This window comes from Petaurus breviceps, unplaced genomic scaffold (assembly GCF_028583685.1).
Source record: "Petaurus breviceps papuanus isolate PSGF00001 unplaced genomic scaffold, PetGlider_PUasm1.0 184, whole genome shotgun sequence".
Lineage (NCBI taxonomy): Eukaryota > Metazoa > Chordata > Mammalia > Diprotodontia > Petauridae > Petaurus > Petaurus breviceps.
The window spans coordinates 1,741,512-1,761,917 of NW_027185793.1; the positions used below are offsets into that span (position 1 = coordinate 1,741,512).

The window sequence follows — 20,406 nt, forward strand, 5'->3', positions numbered from 1 at the left end:
TATTTTTCCTAAGTTTAAAATGTAATAGTAGTAACAAAAAAAATCAATAAAACCCAATATGTAAAGAGGATGAGAAAAGGTCAGAGAACTAATATTTTATTAAAATTTCCACATAGACAAAGCTATAATCTCACCTTTAGGCATCAATAAATAAACATTTTTTAAGATTTTACCAGGTACTTTACTTAAAATACAAAGTCAAAAGAGAATCAATTCCAGCTGCCCTGAAGGAGATAACATTCTATCCAGAAAGACAAAGTATGTGTACAAATACATACAAAACTCATACAAAGCAAACACAAGGGAAACTTGGAGAAGAAAAGAAAGGAGGCAGGGATAGAGGGGAATAGAGTCTTGAAGCAAAGCTATCTACATATGGACAGATAATAGATAAAATTATACATAATTTGTAGCTCAAGATAAGTTCTTATCTGATTTTATCTGATTTTTTGCTGAGATTCATTTATAATCAATCATTTTAAAGAAAAAGCTCTATAGCAGGTGTTTTTCACCTTTCTTGTATCATGGACCTCTGGCAATCTGGTCAAGGTTATGGATTCAGAAAAATCTTTTGAAATGAATAGAAAAAATACAAAAGAAACAAACTATATTTTAATAAAAGGTTCCCACAAATTTACAAACCAGACTCCAGGTTAAGAACCTCTATTCTATAACACGGTTTTAAGTTATAACATTAAACTTGAGACAATCTACTACAAGGTATCACAAGTCCTTAAAAATATGTATTTGTGTGTGTGTACACATACAAAGATAGAAAGAGAAAGAGAAAAAGAGAGAGAGAGAGAGAGAGAGAGAGAGAGTGAGAGAGAGCTCTACATATACCAAACTTTTACATAGTCTATCCCCACACTTACACCCTATAGTGATTGCAGGGTATGCAAAGGAGTAAAGACAAATGGAAAAACTTCAAAAAGCCTGAAAAACAACATAAGGAATATAAACTTCACAATGAGCTGTTCTCCATGACAAAACCTATGTTCCATAGTGCCCGTCTTGAATTCAGAATATATAACTGATGAAGCTGTCAGAGTAACATGGGCATTTCCACTTTATTTTTTAAATAAATATTTCTATTATCCAATAAAGGAATACTATTAAAACTCTCCTCTGCATTTTACGTTAAAAATATATGAAAATTCACTAGGTTAAATGTAAACTCAAGTTACTTCCTCCAAAAAGTAAAGAGCCTTTGACACTTTGTTAATAACAGATAATTTTCATTTGCAAACTAAAAATTGGTAAAATTTCTCAACTTTCTTGTCATTTCCAAAGCTATATTTTTTTAAAGTGTGTATCTATTAAAATTTGGCTTGAAACTCTACACTATCAGTTTTTCTTTTTATCCATTATTTCTGTCTTGAAACATTTTTTTAACAATTAAGGGGATTCAAATATTTTTCTTGAAAAGAGAAACAGAAAATTTAAGTTTAATGTGTATGCAATATTCTATATCCTGAAAGCACACAGGTCCTAGGTAAGCTAACTTTAATAGAAAGCTTCCTAAACCCCCTTTCCTTTTTGTTCCTTTGAGAAAATGGTGAAACAATTTGCATTTACAGCTTAGTTCCTGTTTCCAAAATATCCCTTTAGCTTTTTCTTTTCTGTTTTTATGGTGGGTATAAATAGCACCAAATTGTCAAATCACAGCTATTTTGTATGCTACCTATACAAATAGGTCTGATTCCTGGCAAGTCATAAAACAATGAGTGCTGAATTCCATAGTCCTTTGATATCCCAGCTTGTCTGCAGGGCTTCAAAGCTGTCCTCCAGTACTTTTCTTGTGGCACTGCTAAAAAACAACTTCCACAGAAACACATAGAAGATAAAATGTTCCAGCCCTATAAACACACACAGACAGCTCTACAAGTCAAACCAATCTGCAACATCGTGGTGGGGCTTCAGTCATAAGGAAAATCTTCCTTTTTTGGCTTGTTTGTATTGATTTCAGAAATTTGGGTCAATTAAAATTTCTCCTTCCTAATACTTATTTAGTTCTCTATTCATTCTATCCTCGTCTGGCCCACCTCACTCTCAAAAAAAAAAAAAGGAAATTTTTTTTTTGCACTAAAGGTCTGCTCTCTGGACACATGAATGATTATACTGTATGCAAGTCCATATAAAATTTATTTCTTCGGTATCAAAAAACTCATTTATGCTAGTGCTTTACCACTGTATAATGGTATCCTGAAAGATCAACATTAAAATGAACATGAGCAGAATGTGACTCGAAAGCAAACGATTTTGTTTGTGGTGGGGGAAGGGAGAGAGATTATTCTTGTCTGACTTAGAGAAACCTGTCTTACTACTTCATAGCCACATCCTATTTATGTTTGTATCTATATTACATCAATTCTAAGTACATAGTACAAACTTAATAAATGCTAGTACACTAACTACATCAACACAGATACACACAGACACACATTTAACCACTAATGGTGTTATTTACTGTTAAGAAATGACAATTGAGATACACAACCATGATAGTAAGATGATAAAGTGTAACACCAGTAGAGCCTTTGGCAGCTCACAGTTTGGTCAGTCACTTAGCTAGCCTTTGGGGGTGGGGGGAAGAGCTTTTAACATCTCCCACCATTCAAAGTTTTTTAATATTAAAAATAATTATAAAGGCTACATATATAGCCACAAAAATATAGTAAGAGTGGTAAATATTTTCTCAGATTTTCCCCCCCTCCTACCAATGGCAAGAAGCCAAATTATTTTCCTTAATACAATACTGCTGGCAGCTCCATTATAACATGCCAGTTTTAATGGAAAAAAATTATTCCAAAAGATAAAAGCAGGTAGTGAATACTTAATCCCTGAGCTAACAATGAGACAATATAACCTAGCCTTTCACATGGGAGAACTCATCCTTTGGGATATACTATGGAACAATACTTAAATTCCCCAATCTTACCCCACATACCCTTTTCTACTTCACTATAGGAATAAGAAAGATTCTATGCCAAAAGAAGCCCAGAATATAATCTTACAAAGGTTACAGTAGGTGTTTCTAATGTTAATTCCAGTTTCATTTCTGGATCTCTTCCCTCTTTTCTATATTTGCAACTACATGCATGTCAAATACCAAAAGGCCCTATTTCTGAAAAACCTAACTAGTGAAAAGATTTATAGATGTAGGTTGATGATAGCTCTATGAAACTGCTCATAATAATTCTCTTTTTCCTAAAAGTAGACATTTCAAAATATCTGAGCCACTTGTCCCGAACTCTTTGCTCAATTATATATAGCTTGTTTTTCCTCTCTTTACAGTCAAAACTGGCAGGCCAACCTGGTCCTAAATTTCTTCATAATGTAATTATGTAATCCCTCACATTTAATTTTATTTCCTCTCTTTTTTTTTTCCTTAGGAAATAAGATCGGCTAAATGCATTAACATACAACAAAATTCTAAACATGAGTGATAAAAATGCATACAGAGTAACCTTTAATCTATGCTATTAACTGACTTTATTCTATCCTGGCACGTTTGAAGTAACTCATCTAAGGATTAGTTAGGCTTTTATACACTTCTTTTTATCAGGAGTCTACCATTCTTGATTTAGTTTTGAGAGAAAAGGGTTTGCAAAAACTATAATAATCTCACAGCTGGAGATGGCTGGAAAGTCCGTTAGTACTCATTGTGCCTTTAATTTGCAATAAGCCTTTGTGCCCTTCTACTCCTCATTTTACATGCTTAGCAGTTTTATCACTGATAAAGTATTTATAAGCCAGTTATTTTAGATTAATGAATAAACCACTAAACTTTTATGCAAAATGACATTGAATTTTCTCTTTAAAACACTGTAATTTATCTTCAGCATCTTGATTGCATGAAAATCTTAACCACTTGTAATTTGCTTCAGTAGTTCTCATACAACTATTCCAAGACCAGATATAATTTTTAAGTAGCATTATTTTCAAACAAGGAAACAGAAATTTTCAACAATGACTGAAGCCTTGAGGCAAACACACTGATCTAATCACAAAGTAGTGAATTCCAAAATCTTATCTTGTACAGCCTTAAAAAGAAAAGATTTTGTTGCTTGCTAAACCTGGGTTAATAGGGAAAACTTTTGCATTGTGGAAAAATGGTAACTGCATAGCCTTGATATATTTAACCTCATCAATTTTTCAAGGTAGATGAACACTGTAGATTAATTGTAGACTCACACCCAACTAAATTTTTAAGTCAACAGATTAATATTTCCTCTACACTCTTAAATTGTAAAGATGGCTAGTATTTTTAAACAACCAGTTGTCAAGACTATACATAAAACAATTTTTATAATCATGCAAATATCTTCAGAGAGTTATCAAACAAATCTCCCCAATAACTTGCTATATTAAACAGATGTTTTGAAATATTACTGCTTATAAAAATAAAAATTTCTGAAATTGTCACATTCCAAGGTTTGGAGTCACAGAGAAATATTCAAATTACTCATTTTCTGTTATATCACTTCCTGCAAATCAGCAGTTCAAATCATTATCATGGAAAGATTCCTATCTAACCCAGTACATATCTCTGCAAAATAGAGATGATAACATCTAAAACTAATAGGGTCAAACAAATTTTGCAAAGGCATTGGCAAAATCTGCAGCAGCTGTTTAATTCTGCCTTTAACTATAATATCAAAAGTTCAAGTGATCTAATACAGTGCTTGTCTTTAGTAACCAGATCACTTCCATTTAATTTTCTGCCAATTGAGTGCATAATGCAAACAAAATTATTCCATACCTAGTCTATTTGACAATTTAATTTTTGCTAACTATTAACTTTTATTCACATGTATGGTCTCCAGAGTCACTTCTTGATTGCTGGGGTGCCAGCCACACAAGATAAAGACCACATAGTTAATGTTCTGAATTATTAAAAACTCACTTGCAAAACTAATAATTACTGGGAAACATTTTAGCTATTTAAGAAATAGAATTAGAATGAAAAATAAAGGTATATACATTTACTCATTGTTATACACCAATTATTAAGCCACAGATCTTTGCCAGAATCCACATGGAAAGTTATAGAAATAATCTCATTTTATTTAGTCCCCAAAATTCAATTACAAAAATCTTTAAATAAACTCGACTGCATTCTTCTAAGATTACAATTTTCCACTTAAAATTAGTAGCAAATTTTTTGTTGTTTTTAAATAACAAAAACAATAAGTTGTCATACTGTTTCTAGTACCTTTTAAAATGCTATAGGTAAGAAGTAATAGTTAACTGAAAAAGACAAATAAATGTAACAAACATAAAAGTTTTTCATTCTATTATAATATAAACTATTAACCTTAATTTTCTGAAGAATAAGACTGATAAAGTACAGTGAGTAGAGAAAAAAATTATGTAAACAGGAGGCAAAATAACCAAAGTACCAAAGGATTAAGACCCTTCATTGTGTATGTTTCCCATTTGACCCATGACAAGATTCATGCTAGAACAACTTCCCCAAATTAGTTTTAAACAAAGTGTCTTAAGAGTCAGAATGATTCTGACTCTCTCAACTTCTCTCAACTTCCAATACAGTCATTCATATTGCCATATTGTTGAAGAAAATACTACCATAATAATGATTCTAGTCAAGTAAAGCTACTATGGAAGTCCTATTACATGTCATGCAATGGTGTTGGGATCTGAGGAAGTCAATGAGAATAAGCTTATGCTTTCAATACAATCTCAGGTATTTAAGAAAATGGTTTAAGTTATGCCTCAATATCTGGGAAATTTTCTTTTTTTTAAATCAATTTAGGTTCTATTTAATTTAGTTTTTTTCTCTTTTTTAATGATGAAAAACTAAAAGAAGGAAAATGAATAAAAACTATAACTTAAATGATTTGCATTTATGATTAGTTTAAATTATATTTAAATGAAAGACAATAATTACCTAGTCAATGTTTGTTGGAATCTCACCAAAAAGGAAGCTTTACCATGTACATAATTCTCATTTAAAAGGAGAATTCAAATTCGGGGTTAATAGACTTTGGCTTTGAGGAGTTACTCCATAAATTCTTTTACTGTCATGTCACTGCAATGATTTTTCTTTTTAAAAAAAGTGAAGGAAATTAAATTATGCTTAACTGTCTACTGCATATTCTGTGCACAAATTTAACTAGTACATAATCTTAAATTACACAAAAGTCCTAGTTCTCACAGCACATGGCCAGCAAGAAGGCACTGGTTCTGTCCCCATGGAGATTGAAGACAAATGGGAAATTATGACCTAGATAGAGAGAATTTGGAGGATAAGTTATTTGAATATTAAAAAAAAAACTTTTACTGAAAGATTGTCCCTGAGGAACATAGTAAAAATTCTTATTGAACAAAAGTATGGACACAGAACAAAACAGCAAACTTGGAAACTTTTTTTCCTTCTTAAAGTGAATGATAGTACAGACCAGATTTCAGGAAAGGAAAACCTATATAAAACTACACATTATTACTTATAAAGTCTCCTACTTTTATGCTCTTTAATAAATTCTACATTGCATTCAACTTCACAAAAAAATAAAATTATTAGGGATGCAAGAATTAGGAAAATTCCCCCAGTGTCTTCCAATACTTAAAAAGCTTATCCAACAAAAATACTCTAGAGAAAACTTTTTAAACTGTTTTTTTTTCTTCCAAGTAAGCAAATAATACAGAACATTTTTCTCTTTTAGGGTATGGTACCCTGTCTCTTTAAATTCTAAGCCTGCTTATGGCCCACACTCAATGAAAGCCCTATGTTTGCTGGCCTCCAGCCCACAATGTCAAGTAGCTTTCTTGCTATTGAATTTCAAAATTATTCTTTTTGCATCACTTGCCCTTTAGTTTTTAAGCATGCCAAAGCAAAAAATAATGTCTTTTGTTTTAACAATAATGTAAAAAATGTCAAGTTATTTCCAAGTCTATAAGTGCAGAACACCTAGTCCTATACATACCTTCTCACTAGGAAATATGAATCCATTATACATGCATACATATATGTATGAATACACACATATACTTGGTACTTAAACAATTCTTGTTTTCAGTGTGTGTAAACACACAGATAGATGCACGTTCCCATAATTTTGCATCTGTTCCTATACTGACAGTCTTCTACATAATGTTTACGTCTGCCACGAACTTGGAAGACTCAGCTGTACTCTAGAAAATTATTCCTATTTTCAGAATCCAATCCAATAAGCTTTGTTATAGTATCATAACATTAAGTTACCATGCATGTTGCTTCATCCCTGAATTTGAAGCTTTATATATGACTAAATAATACACTAAAAACGATCAACTAAAAATTAAGGAGAGTAATTCACCATGTCATAACAGAGATCCAGACAGAGATCCTTTGTTTTATCCCTATTCAAATACAGCTCTCTCTTGGAGAATGTAAAACCAACTTAATAAACAGCTGCTGATTAACTGATGAACCTACAATTTAGAGGTCACACCAAAGGAAAAGAAACATCACATAATACTGATCATCCTTTCAGTAGCCACTGAATATAACTAATGTCTATAATAGGTAGCATAAAGAATTTCATTTGCCATTTCAATTTAAATAATCAAGAGATGCCCCAAAGACAAAGCTCAGTTTTGGGTAAATTTCTGAAAACATTTTTTTGTATGTGTATTCAGACTTCCAAAGTACAATTTAAGATACTCACATAATATTATACCTATTCTCATAAAATTATTCCTGTTTTCACTATTTCAGTATATAGTCAACATAAGCGACTACATCATAGTTCATGTAGTTTTAAACTTGTAAGTAGGGAAACTGTAGTTTTCCACAGATCACCAAATCCCAGAAATCATTGACTTTAAAATTGGAAAAGGCCTTAGAGGTCATTTAATCCAATCATGTCACAGAAATAATCTTTAATTTTACTGTGTTTAAGAGAAATTTGTCCCACCTGCTTTATCAATCACTGAATAAGATACAAAATTAATTTTCATTATGAAAATAGTTATTTTTTTCATCTACCTCATAAAACAAATAACTACTTAAACCATGCACTTAACATTAAAATATCTGCTGTAAAATGAATGCTTAAACTCTCCAAAAATTGAAACTACTTTTCCCCCTCCTGCAGTTGATTATATTGCAATGGTTTGGGGCTGATACCGTGTTTCCCCGATAATAAGACACTGTCTTATTATTTTTTGGACAGAAAAACACCAGAGGGCTTATTTTCAGGGGAGGGCTTATTTTAATGAACATTGACAGCAATTTTAATAAACAGGTAAATGTGAACAAAAAAATGTACCTTTATACAATAAGCAAATCACTGGGGAAGAACAGGATAACGGGCTCACTGCTGCAGCTCTGATTGGATGCAGCTCGGAGCGCAGCGTGCGTTTCACTGGGGGGGAAGGGGGGGACGGTGCATACAGAGGGTACCGTAATGTAGCGTGTAGCGCAGGGGATCACCTTCACTACAGTAGCAATCTCAATAGGGCTTATTTTGGGGGGAGGGCTTATTTTAGAGAAATCTTACACAGTAAGGGGAGGGCTTATTTTCGGGATAGGTCTTATTATCAGGGAAAAACGGTAATTGCTTTCTCAAAATTACATGTTTAAATGTCTTCAACATTAACCCAAAAGCCCCATCCATGAGAAACAAAATCATAAGCACAATTTCATCCAATAAAAGTACCTCCCATAGCCAAAAAGTAAACATACAAGTACGAATCAAAATTAATGTTACTAGTAACTAGTCGTCTAAATCTCAAGCAGCAATCTCCACCCTTTCAGGATTTAAACTACGTGACACAGCAAAAGCAAACCACATGGGACAAGGAAGTATCTGGATTGAGAACACAGGTAATCCATCCTGTATTAGTAACTTGTGCTATGTAAAATTTCTTTCTAGTAAATTTATGAACTTAGAGATTCTACAAAAATTTCCTTCTATAGACAATTGAAAAAATAAAATAAACACATATATCAAAAACTCTCACTAAAATCCAGTGTAAGCAAAATGACCCAAATATTAAGTCCCCAAATTTTTAGATGGAAGTGGAGGAGAAGTACTAGACACCTGTGATTTCATTGGTTAAGTAACTCCCTCTACCAATGCAGGTCAGCATCTTCTTTGCAAATTCTACCCTTATTAGAGCTATCCAAAGTACTCAGTGGTGGGACTTCCACCAGGTCACAACGCCAGTATGTGTGTGAGGGACTTGAGCCAGGGGCTTCCTGAGTTCTATAGCCAGCACCATTTCCCCTTAGACCAACTGCCTGTCAGCATATAGGCTTTTAAATTTATAATAACATTCAAATTAACCATATCTAGCATCTTTTGATGCTACAGCATTCCAATTACAGGATAAGGACGATAAATATACCATATAACAATGGTAGATATTTCTCCTTTTAAAAATTAATTATAATTATCAAACACACATAATGCGCTATGAAGTATTTCAGGAAAACATTCAAAGATGGTTTTATTTAAAATATATGAAATATTAAAAAGCTTCTCAGAGATGAATGAATTCCCTATGTATTGCTCATGCCCCTGTCAAGAATACAGTAATTACTTTTTCTGTAAAATAATCTACCACAAAAATCCCTGTATGTATTTCTAACAGTGCAACTCCATTCAACATGCTACATAGCTACAAAGAGATCAAATTGGACACATAAAAAATTATATAAAGATTAACAATTCCAACCAAAGCAATTTCAGCAGAATATTCTAAATCAATTTTTTAAACATGATAGTTTCCCTTAAAAAATTTTTTAAACTTATAAGAAAATCATATGCAGCCAACATATTTAACATATATGATGTAACAGTCAAAAACAAAGGGAAAGATTCCTATTTCTTGATGTTCAATCTTTAGGAAATTTCTTTTTAAATTTATTACAGTCATGAGTCCAGGTAACTGAATTTAAGATTCCTGTCAAGACATTCCAGATATTTCAGGCAGATAGGAACTATCTTCTTTAGCAAGTAACATGCCTTAAAATCAACTACAATCAAAAAAAAAATTTTAAGAGTATATGAGTACTTTGCAAGTGAAGAGCAGAACATATTATTTAAGCAATTTCCATTAGAATTCTGAAATAAATATTGAGGGAACAGATTGAGATTTTCAGTGCTCAGAGATTACAGGGGCAGTCTAACTTTAAAAGATAACACAGATGCAAGGCCCCAGTTACAGAAATATAAATGCAAATCTTGCAAAGTATGTGTGATGGATGGCATAATTCATACCAGTACAATAAGAAGATAGTCAATTTTAATTAATGAAGAACATGTACTTTATAGGTTCTCTATGTCTTTTATTTCCACTTCTCACTGGTACCAAATTTTTACCTATTAATTTCACTGTTGATCTGTAGAACAGGTGAAATTTTAATTAATCAATTAAACTTCTTATTGAAAGCTTTTGTTAAGAAAGGTTGATGTAGATTTAATTTACTGACTAAAATGAGTTTGGGGTAATAGAGACCTTAAGTTTTCTAAGTCATCATCTCTTTCCAACCCACAACCAACAGATAATTAAAAGGTAAATGTTCTAGTTTTAGGAAATACAGATCATATCAATAACCAACTATTAAAACATAGGTAACTCATGTTTCTGGCTGTTGACCTTAGAAATGAAAATATAACTCAAAAGGCACAGTCTTATTGATCAATGAAATCTAGACAAATCTGCTTTATTGTGTCAAAGCAAGAAATCCATACTCTATTTTTAAAAACTGTTTTTCATTGAACCTAAAATAAGCAAAATTTCTATATCCATAAAATTGTACCTAATTTTTAAAATCCACAAAAGAGAAGTTACAGAATGGGTCTGCAGGAAGGGCAGAAATGCAAAGATCAACATCTGTTAATTAAGCTTTAACACACTTAGAAAAATGGTCCCTTGGTAGCCAAGATCTTTCCTATAAATTTCACATGGAGTTTGTTTACACATCATTCAGTCAAGTGCTAGGAATATAGAAGAAACTGAGTTTTAGTTTGTTACATAATAAATAATTGTATGGTGGATGGTGGGAGGTAGGCAAAAAGACTAAAAATCAGTTCAGCAGTGCCTCCCTGGTTTTTGCCTGTACTCCATAATATAAAAGCAGGATTTTTTCTGACTTACAGTGCCTTCCTTTAAATTATATGCAGCCAAAAAATAATTAAAAAATAAATTATATGCAACAATCATTTCAGAGAAGGGGGTTGGGGGGTGGGAGATTCCTATGCTCAATTGAACAACATTTCAAAGATAACAGCAGAGTTAGAAACGTTCTAATTTAGATCCCACATGGTCTGGAAGGCATTTCTAACAAGATATGGATAACCAGTTTTTCTACCTCTATACAACAGAAAGGTAAATCTCAGAAGTGGGCTTTGATTTTGTCATTATATCTTTTAATAAAGTGTACAAGTCAACTTTGTTTGCATCCATGTATTCAAGGACCAGCAAAAAAAGAAACCAATAGTTAAAACATCTAAAGGGTAAACATGGAATCTGACTACATATATTTTTCAAAGTTCTCTACTTCACTAAAAATAACCAGATCCCAACAGCCAACTCTCTTATCTTCATGAGCAGTCACCTTAAAACAGCTGAAAGTAACATATCAGGAAGGGAGAAATCAAAAGCAAGGGAAAAGCTTAGTAAAATAGATGATTTTCCCCAAAATGAAGAAGGCTTTTGTTATTCAGTAATTCACATTAATGAAATATTTTTTGTTGGGGGGGGGGGGATATGGTTGATTTTTTTTTAAAAAAACACACAATAAGGCTGTGTTTTTAAATATTCAAAACTAATAGTTATCTAGCATAATCAGACAGCTAAAAAGAGAGGTACTGGATAGATTAAAAGGTATAATGTAGTCTAAACTTAGGTCTACAGACAGTAATGGACAAGTTACAAATTACCCCTACAATCTACTGCTGCTATTGCTACTTTAAGAAAAGATTTATAATATATTCTACCTTTCTAGAGGAAAAAACACCTAAGTAAGTGAATTATTATCCCTCATAAAAGGACTATCAGTTGCAAAGAAAAATAGTCCATGCAAAGACTATCTTTCCTTCAAGATTTAAAGAATTTTGAAAAAGTAATAGTTTTGATAAGATTATATTAAATTTCCACTTCAAGGTGGAAAAAAAATTTCAGTAATGAAATACATGTGCATGTTTGTGTACATATACATGCATGTATATACACACATATGTATACACACTCATACATACATACTCACATTTGGTATAAATTATATATATATATATATATATATATAGAATTATAATTCTAATTAGACTCAACAAATGGATCCCACAAGCAAAAAAAAAGGTTGAATGATTATTTGCTGAATATACTACAATAGGTATTCTTTCTTTATTTAGAAACTTCAATTAGAATAACCTCTGTCTGAGGTTCCTTCTAACTCTTAAGATTCTGTGACTTTGTTATTCTGTGTGCTAACATTAAGCATGAAAAGACTTGATTTTTTTTAAGTTCCTGACATCTCTGAAGGAGTTACAACCTGAAAATCCCAGTTCATTTAATTTTATGCCCAAATGGATTCTGTACTGGTTGCTAACAGTTAAGAACCCCCTAATTCACACAAATTCCAGTCTTTTTCTTTGAAAACCCACATCAAAAACATCAATAGATGACTGAAGCACACAAATGATCTTTCATAGAAACCAAGACCCACAGGTGGAAGGGACTTTAGAATTCACTGCCTAACATCCTCATTTTATAGATGATACCAAGACACAGAATGGCAAAGTGGCACAAGGTTCAATAGCTAGTTTAGTGGTAGGCCTTTCTTCCAAGAAAACAAGAATAAAACTAATGGATAGCTAACTAGTAAAGAAAAGTTGTTTTGACTGAAGTGATGATCCATAAAAATAATAATGCTACATAGTTATCACAGGCATTTTTTAAAGTAATTGAAAAATGACACACATAAGGGCAACATTGTATGTTTCAAAATTCAGGTTAAAATCAAGAGAAAGAAGGAATGCAAGTTTCAACAAGTAGAGAGCTGAGTTTCTCCTTCCCTTGACCAAAATGCCTCTCTACTACTTCAATACAACCAACACCTTATTGGATAACAAGCAGAAATTAGTACATTAGGTTACCCTTATCAACATCATTAAATCATAAATCATGTGAACTCAACCTGAAACAGATCTTAGGGAACATCTTTTGCACAGTGACATTGTTATTGTACATAAACTAAACCCCAGGGTTCAGTCAGTCCTCTTCTTGTAGACAGCTATGACTACAAGGCTGTTTGGCTTCCCATCAGACCAGTTACATTAGGCAGTATATTCCTGAAGTGTGACTTTGGGAGATGTTTAAAGGTTGTTTGTTTTTTGGGTGTTTTTTTTTAACCCAACAGTTTAAGCATTCACAATGCCATAAATTGACGTTTTCTTTCCTTTCTCATCTCTAAAAATAATTTAAAATACATTTTACAATTTTCAAAACTGGAAAAAAGAGCATTTTTTTCAGGGTTTAGAGTTTGGGAAGCAATAATATACCTATCAATTAACTGGGCATTTATTATGCACCCAATTACATACCAGGCCCTGGGTTGAGGATACAAGGGGGGGGGGGGAGGAAGAAAAAGAAAAATACTCTCTTTTCAAAGAGTTTACATTCTATTGGGGAAACAAAATGTACACTTGAGCACAAAATACATCAAAGTTTATACAAAGTAATTTGGGGACATGAGATATGTAGCTGGGGTGATCAGGAAACAGTTCATGAAAAGTCATTTCATTTCAACTATTTTACACTTATACACACACACACACACACACACACACACACACACACACACACACACACCAGGGATGGGGGATGAGGCATGGAGGGAGGGGTTGAGGTGTACATAGAACAGGAAAGAATAGGGAGAAAATCAAAGGTACAGATCACTATCTTGTGTTGTATGTGAGCCTTTTTCTTCCACTATTTTCTCATAAAGGTCCTAATTATTCTTCCAGGTTAATTCCTACTCCATGTCTGAACATTTTTCAGCAGTGATTTAAGTGAATAACTGAAGATGCATAAAGTAAGTTACCTTTTCATGAGCATCTGTATTTGATGCAGTTACTGCCATTCCAAATACAATGTGTAATCTTCAGTGCCCTGTCTACACTCCTTTGTAGAGCACACACAGCAACCACACAGTACACACTTACAACATACAACTTACACTCAACAGACATTTGTTGACTGAATAAAAATTACACCCAAATGGCCCCTGAACTCTGATTAGTTATACAGCAAATACAAGGTCTTCAAAGTCCTTGATGCCCTTTTAAAAAATTTTTAAATTTTAATAGCTTATGTTGGAAGCATGAAAGAAACATTACATTATTTTTAGTAATAAGCAGTGAATTTTCTTTTAGTTCAAAGGACCAAAAGAATCATAGACTTAGAACAAGAATCTACCTTAAAGGTCACATAGACCAATCCCTTTTTTTATAGGGGAGACAATAAAGAACATCAAGGTTAAGTGACTTGTCCAAAGTCACTCAGCTAGTAAGAAGCAGAGCAAGATTCAAAGATGTTTTGGAATTTCATATACTATATGCCAAGTCATGGTTTAAATTGGTACTGGTATCCTTATTTTTCTTGGTCATAGGATCTAAAATAAAAATTTCTTTTATATCCACAACTTAGGTTTAAAATTGCATAAGGACTTTGAAGGGTACATTATAATAGACACATTGATCACTTTTCTTTGGAAAATATGCAACTATTAGTTTCTCTTCAGCAACTTTTAGATAAACTATATTCATTTTAATAATTTAAAGCATCAGTAACATGAAGTAGAAAGGACACTGGATAATTTAGAACACACAGTAATAGCTAAAATTAAAAATAAAGCATTCAGGTAGTGTGACATGAGTTAGGAAGGAATAAATGAAGTTCAGGCTATAGGGTAACTATCATTTTAAATAATTCTGACAATTCTAGGAATCTCAGGTAGAGAATGGGTCTTTCATTCTACATGGCACACAGCCTTCTCTTGGTGGGGAGCTGGACATGATTCAGACAGATAAGAAGACTATAAATAATGGAAATAAAAGCACAACATAGGAAAAGCAAAACTTTTATAATGGACAATGCAAAGCACTGTGATTCAAAGACCAGATAAATTTCTAATGCTTAAATGAATGGAAGTAAATTTTTAAAATAAAACAGTTTCTTTCTACTTGTATAATTGGCATGATTAAAACCTAGGCTATTTCCCTGTCTGTTTCTACCCTGCCACCACCTCACTAGCTGTTTCTACCCCATACACACTGTCAGGTAAACACAGAAAAGCAAATATTCCATTCACATTGACAAACCTATATATGGCTAGAGGAAAAAAGATCAATAGTCATGAAACATTCTCCCCAACCACCCAAAAAAATAAAGTGCACTGTTTACCTGTCAAGATTATCGAAAGGAGAAACAATGATTCTGTCAGTCTATAAAACCCTTAATATTATATTAGACAAAATGAGATGCCTTCTTTTTGTATGACTAGCCTTTCGGGGGGGGGGGGGGGGGGGGGGGGGGGAGAGGCAATGAACCAGAACAGAATTGTATGGATTCAATCCTGCAAACCACAAGGAAAACCATTATGTGGCATTCAAAAATAGAATTAAGATCAACATACATGAATCAATTCAAAACCACATCTTCACCATAACATAGTACATGGGAAAGCAATAGTTCTCACTTCAAAATGCTATTACAGATAATTACTTTCATACAAGTAAAGTTTTTGCGAAAACCTTACTTAGGACTCTGAACACCTGAATGAGGTCAAACATCTTAAAAGTTTCTCCCCACCCCAGGTACTTTGTAAAAATTTGTCAAAATGATTTTAGCACATAAATTCAACATTAAAGTCAGGATTAGAGAATGCTGAATAAAAGTACAGCTTCTAGGCTTAGATTTATAGTGTTTTATGTTTTTCTATCTCCCTCTTTCTCCTCACTCTGCACACCCTACCCCCCTGCAGAAAGGAATATCTGGCTTTAACTGGAAAGCCATCAAATTATCCTAGTAGTCAAATTAGCTTACAGAATTATACTACTAGTCATCAAATCAGCTTACAGAAAATAATAAGCAACAGATTTAATATCATAAATGTCAACTGAACAGATTGCAATGCTAGAAATAGCTATAATTAGAAAGTTCACTCAAATTCACATCTTATTGCAAATGAAGGCATTAATATTTAACATGAAGCACTGTATATATGCCTTATACATGGTCAGAGTAGACTATTATAAACCCAGTTCAAATAAATTAGTATGGAGGTTTTATTTTATTTTATACTACTAGGTAGTTTTAGCAATGACAGTACCACCTGCCTAATTCCTTAACAGTAGATGCTCTAGGCCCCAGGCAACATTATTCAATCAAAATCTAGGGCTTTAACAGATAAACTGACTATAAGTAGTTTTCAAATACAGGTCTCCTGAACATGTATTAGTAGAAGAGTAAAACTTCATTAATTTGAATCCCACCAAATCCAAACTCAAAAAAGGGATATGTAACTCCAATTAAGTAAAAAGTTCAAAGTGTTGTAATTTATTCCTCTATAAAGTCTCAGGAGATCACTCTCAAGTGAAAGGAAATCAGGTTTTTCAAAACTACTAAAATCAGCAGGTTTTTTTGAAACAATAAATTAATGACTAAATCAACTTGTAGGTTGAGCATTTCATTCTTTCTGTGTTCTTATAGGATGTACTCATATGATATAGATACATACATATAAATGATACTTAGATATATATGAGATGTAGCATATTATGTATGCTAATTTTAGATAACATTTTATGTTATCTATTAGCACTAATTTTTATAATATGTATTACTTAAAAGTTTAAAAAAAAAAGTATATTGCTTTTAAAACCATCCATAGTTCAGACTTTTCACTAAATCACATTGGCATTCCCCTCATTAGTGAGATTTTATCATGCCACTGTGATGCAGGGCCTTAAGAGGACAGGAGTAAATTAAGAAATTTCTGGTATGCCTGTTCTATCATCATTGTTGTCATTTTGAAATTGTCTTATTTCAATAAACTTAAATCAGTCACAAGAATGAGTGGCATGTTTGGTGTTGCTTGAACTTACAACTGTTCCCAATGAACAGAGAAATGTTCTCTTGCAATCTGAGTCATGTGTAATTACAATATGACAAGGTCTCTCCCAGGCTATGTAAGCTGGCATTTTTCCCAGCACTTGTCACATCATGGAAAACACATATACAAATAAAAATCCAAAAAATAAACATTTTAAAACAATGGCTTACATTACTGGGTTTTTTTTTTAAGAAATAAAAGTTATCCATACCTGAGAATAAACAAAAGTATATTCTACCATCAATCGAACATCTCACCCTTGAAACCAGAAATTGTCCTATTATTAAACAAGCAGTACACCACACCTAGCAACAATTCCCAGGTCTGGGCTGCAGAGTCATGTTCCCTCAGGCTGGACAGAAAAATCATTAAGTATAGGAAATAAAGGGAGAGTGTCACACACCACACACCCACTAAAGCAGAGATGGAGCTATGTGAAAAACAATTCTTAATCTTGAAATTTCTGAATGCCAATCTGTTCATTGTCACAGTACATAAACAGTTACCTCAAATGCTATACTTTATGCCAAAAATAAAATTGGGCTCTTTCTCCCAAAACATCAAATATTTCTTTCAATAAACTGTGAATTTTTTTTAAACATCCTAAGTCAATAGCACTCAAATAATGGCAACCTTGGGTACCAAGAGTCTCAGGGGTAGATGGCTTCTTTTGTTAAAAACACTGCAGTGACTAACAAACCCCAGAAGAAAAGATACTAAGAGCCATCATACCCAATCCTGTACAGTAATTAAGACCTGACAGTCTACTCAGTATCACGACTTTGAGATACAAAATAGGGTTCAGTTAAAGGATAATTATTTCTCTGGTTATGTTTGGATACAAAATCCAACCTAAATAGTTCCTACTAGCAAGGCATATTCCTTGTACTAGAAGTGTAATTCATTTATTAATCATCAAACAAAGCCTGTCAAACTCAACTTCTCCCATTTGAAAAGAGCATTACAAACTAAGTCAGGAAAAGAAAACACAACACAGCCCTTCACCACTTGAGCTTGGGAAACAAAAAACGCATCAAAACAACCTCTGCAACCTCTACACTCGACCCTGCATTTCTCCTTTCTTTATTCAGTGCCTGTATGTTCAATAATTCCCACATAGCTCTAAGCAGAATGGATTTATTATGATGTTGTTCTAAGGAACTGCAGGAGTTCTAGATGCCAATAAAGATTACAGATCAAATGGGAGATAACTACTAACCATTGTGTCTACTTAGATAAATAAACCTGCTCACAAACAAAGCACCTTATTGTAGTGGTACTGTTACCTCCACTAATCCAACTAAAACAACCAGACAGTAGCTTCCATGAGGGTGAAAGAAACTGAAATTGAGGTTACCCAAACCTCTTTTCCCAATATCCTGTGACATTACAAACTGTCTTCTTTGAAAACTGTCTTGCCCTGCACAGAAAAGCGTTTGAAATAGTACAGACTAGCAGGATTATGCAAACTCAAAAAAAAAAAAAAGTCAAAGAAACAAGGTGGTGAAGACTTCAAAGCAAAAGGCAAGTGTGTTCCTTCTGAAACTTAAACATTTTCACAAAACAACCTCAGACTGCAAACTCTTCCCCTAAAGCTAATATCGGGACCCCACCCGCTTAAAACACTCCGTCTCTAGGCTGGACCAAGTGCCATCTACTAGCAGGGAAGATTAAACCTTTATTCAGACGTAAAGATAAGGCTGGAAAGACCTAGTAGAAAGAGGGAGAAAAAAAAGAAGTCTGTGGTAACCTTCAAACAACGTGCTCTAAAGCAAAGATCGGTGCTAGGAACACGAATACCTGAACAGGAAACAAATACTCACGATGCATTTTTAATTTTTAAAATATTGCAAATCAAACTCTTTTTTTTTCTGGAAAAACACGAATGCCATTTATTCTCTCCAGCCCCACCCCCACCCTTTAACGACTGTACCATCCACAGTCTAAGCTGCTAACCCCGAAGGACTGGCGAATTCTTCCTTTGGAAAAGAAAATACTGTACACCTGATGGTCCTTTACATGCGGTGACTTTTGAAAAGCCAGAGAGACTGGGCTGGGAGCCTCTAACTTCTTGCCGCAGCAAACACCAGTCTGAGAGCTCAGCAAACATACAAGGAAGGAGGGAAGGAAGGAGGAGGGGAGAGAATCACACTGGCAAAGTCAATTGTTTTCTCCCTTGCTCTCTTCTAAAGCAAATACTTTAAAAAAAAAATTCATCATCCCTTTGTATTTCAGCCCCTACCTCTTTTTGGCCTAGGAAAGCTTTCATGCAAGTGAAAGACGACTTTCTCGACAAAGTGCTGAATGTTACTGTGCTCAGGTCCGCGAACAAACACCATCCAATCGTGGGTAAAACCCTCCACGGTGGGTTTCTTCCTAACCTGGGCTCGATGCCCTAGCTCCAGCTTCACCTGAACAGCACACTGAGGAAGCAAGGGAGGAAAGAGAGAGAGAATAATGAATAATGGGAAAAGGATGATTGTACATTTAAGATTATGCATGTTTTGTTATGGTTTGGGGTTTTTCTGATGAACACAAAAGAAAATAGTATTCTTCACACCCACGTATCACACGCGTATAAACACAAATAGATACACATACGCTTCATGTCTTTCACATACACCCAGTAAGGTGAGACCAGGTCAGCTATACTCCAGATGAGCTCTAATTGTAACGGAATGTTACCCCCAATGAAGGGGGGAGGAAGGGAGGAAGAGGAGGATGAGGACACCTAACAACAACAGACACATCGGAATCAAATGAAATATAATTAGAGAGCAAGACGAGATCAGTTCTCAGACAATATAAGACCAGGTGGCAGTGAAGAATGGGGGTTGGGGAACCTCTTCATAGAAAGTAACCCCATAAAAGCAACAATCCTATGAAGCCTTTGTGTGTATCTGTGTATATCTATGTGTTGAGAGAGTACATGCATGCAAGCATGCATGCATGTGCAGCGCAGTGCCAGGCAGAATTTAAACTGTAGGCATCTTTTGCTAGTGGGCAAGTCACAAACTCCAGTGCTTTTTATTGCAGGACTCGTAGACAGCAAATATAAGACGTCGTAACACACCCACATACACACACCCAAAAAGCATACAACACACTAATGCATTAATAACTTAACGTGCCCTGCCACCACCCCCTCCCCAAAACAAACATTACGCATAAAAGGTAGCGTGCCCTGTTGCCGTGAACCCCATACAGGAATAGAAAACCTCCCAGATAAACCCCGCAAATACCCTGAAGAGCACCCAAGGGGCCTCCCCCATCCT

The 20,406-nt window shown here is 33.9% G+C and overlaps 2 protein-coding genes across 3 annotated transcripts in view; one reads left to right on the top strand and one right to left on the bottom strand.

The window, feature by feature from the left end:
- The window catches only part of MLLT3 (MLLT3 super elongation complex subunit), a 310,982-nt gene extending 291,328 nt beyond the window's left edge, over positions 1 to 19,654 (bottom strand). The window contains exon 1 of the mRNA XM_069088086.1: positions 19,374 to 19,654. Within this exon, the coding sequence (XP_068944187.1) occupies positions 19,374 to 19,632 (259 nt within the window). The 5' untranslated portion in view covers positions 19,633 to 19,654. The remainder of the gene's footprint in view (positions 1 to 19,373) is intronic.
- FOCAD (focadhesin) overlaps positions 1 to 20,406 on the top strand; it is a 504,358-nt gene that overhangs the window by 29,029 nt on the left and 454,923 nt on the right. The gene's annotated exons all lie outside the window — the stretch shown is intronic.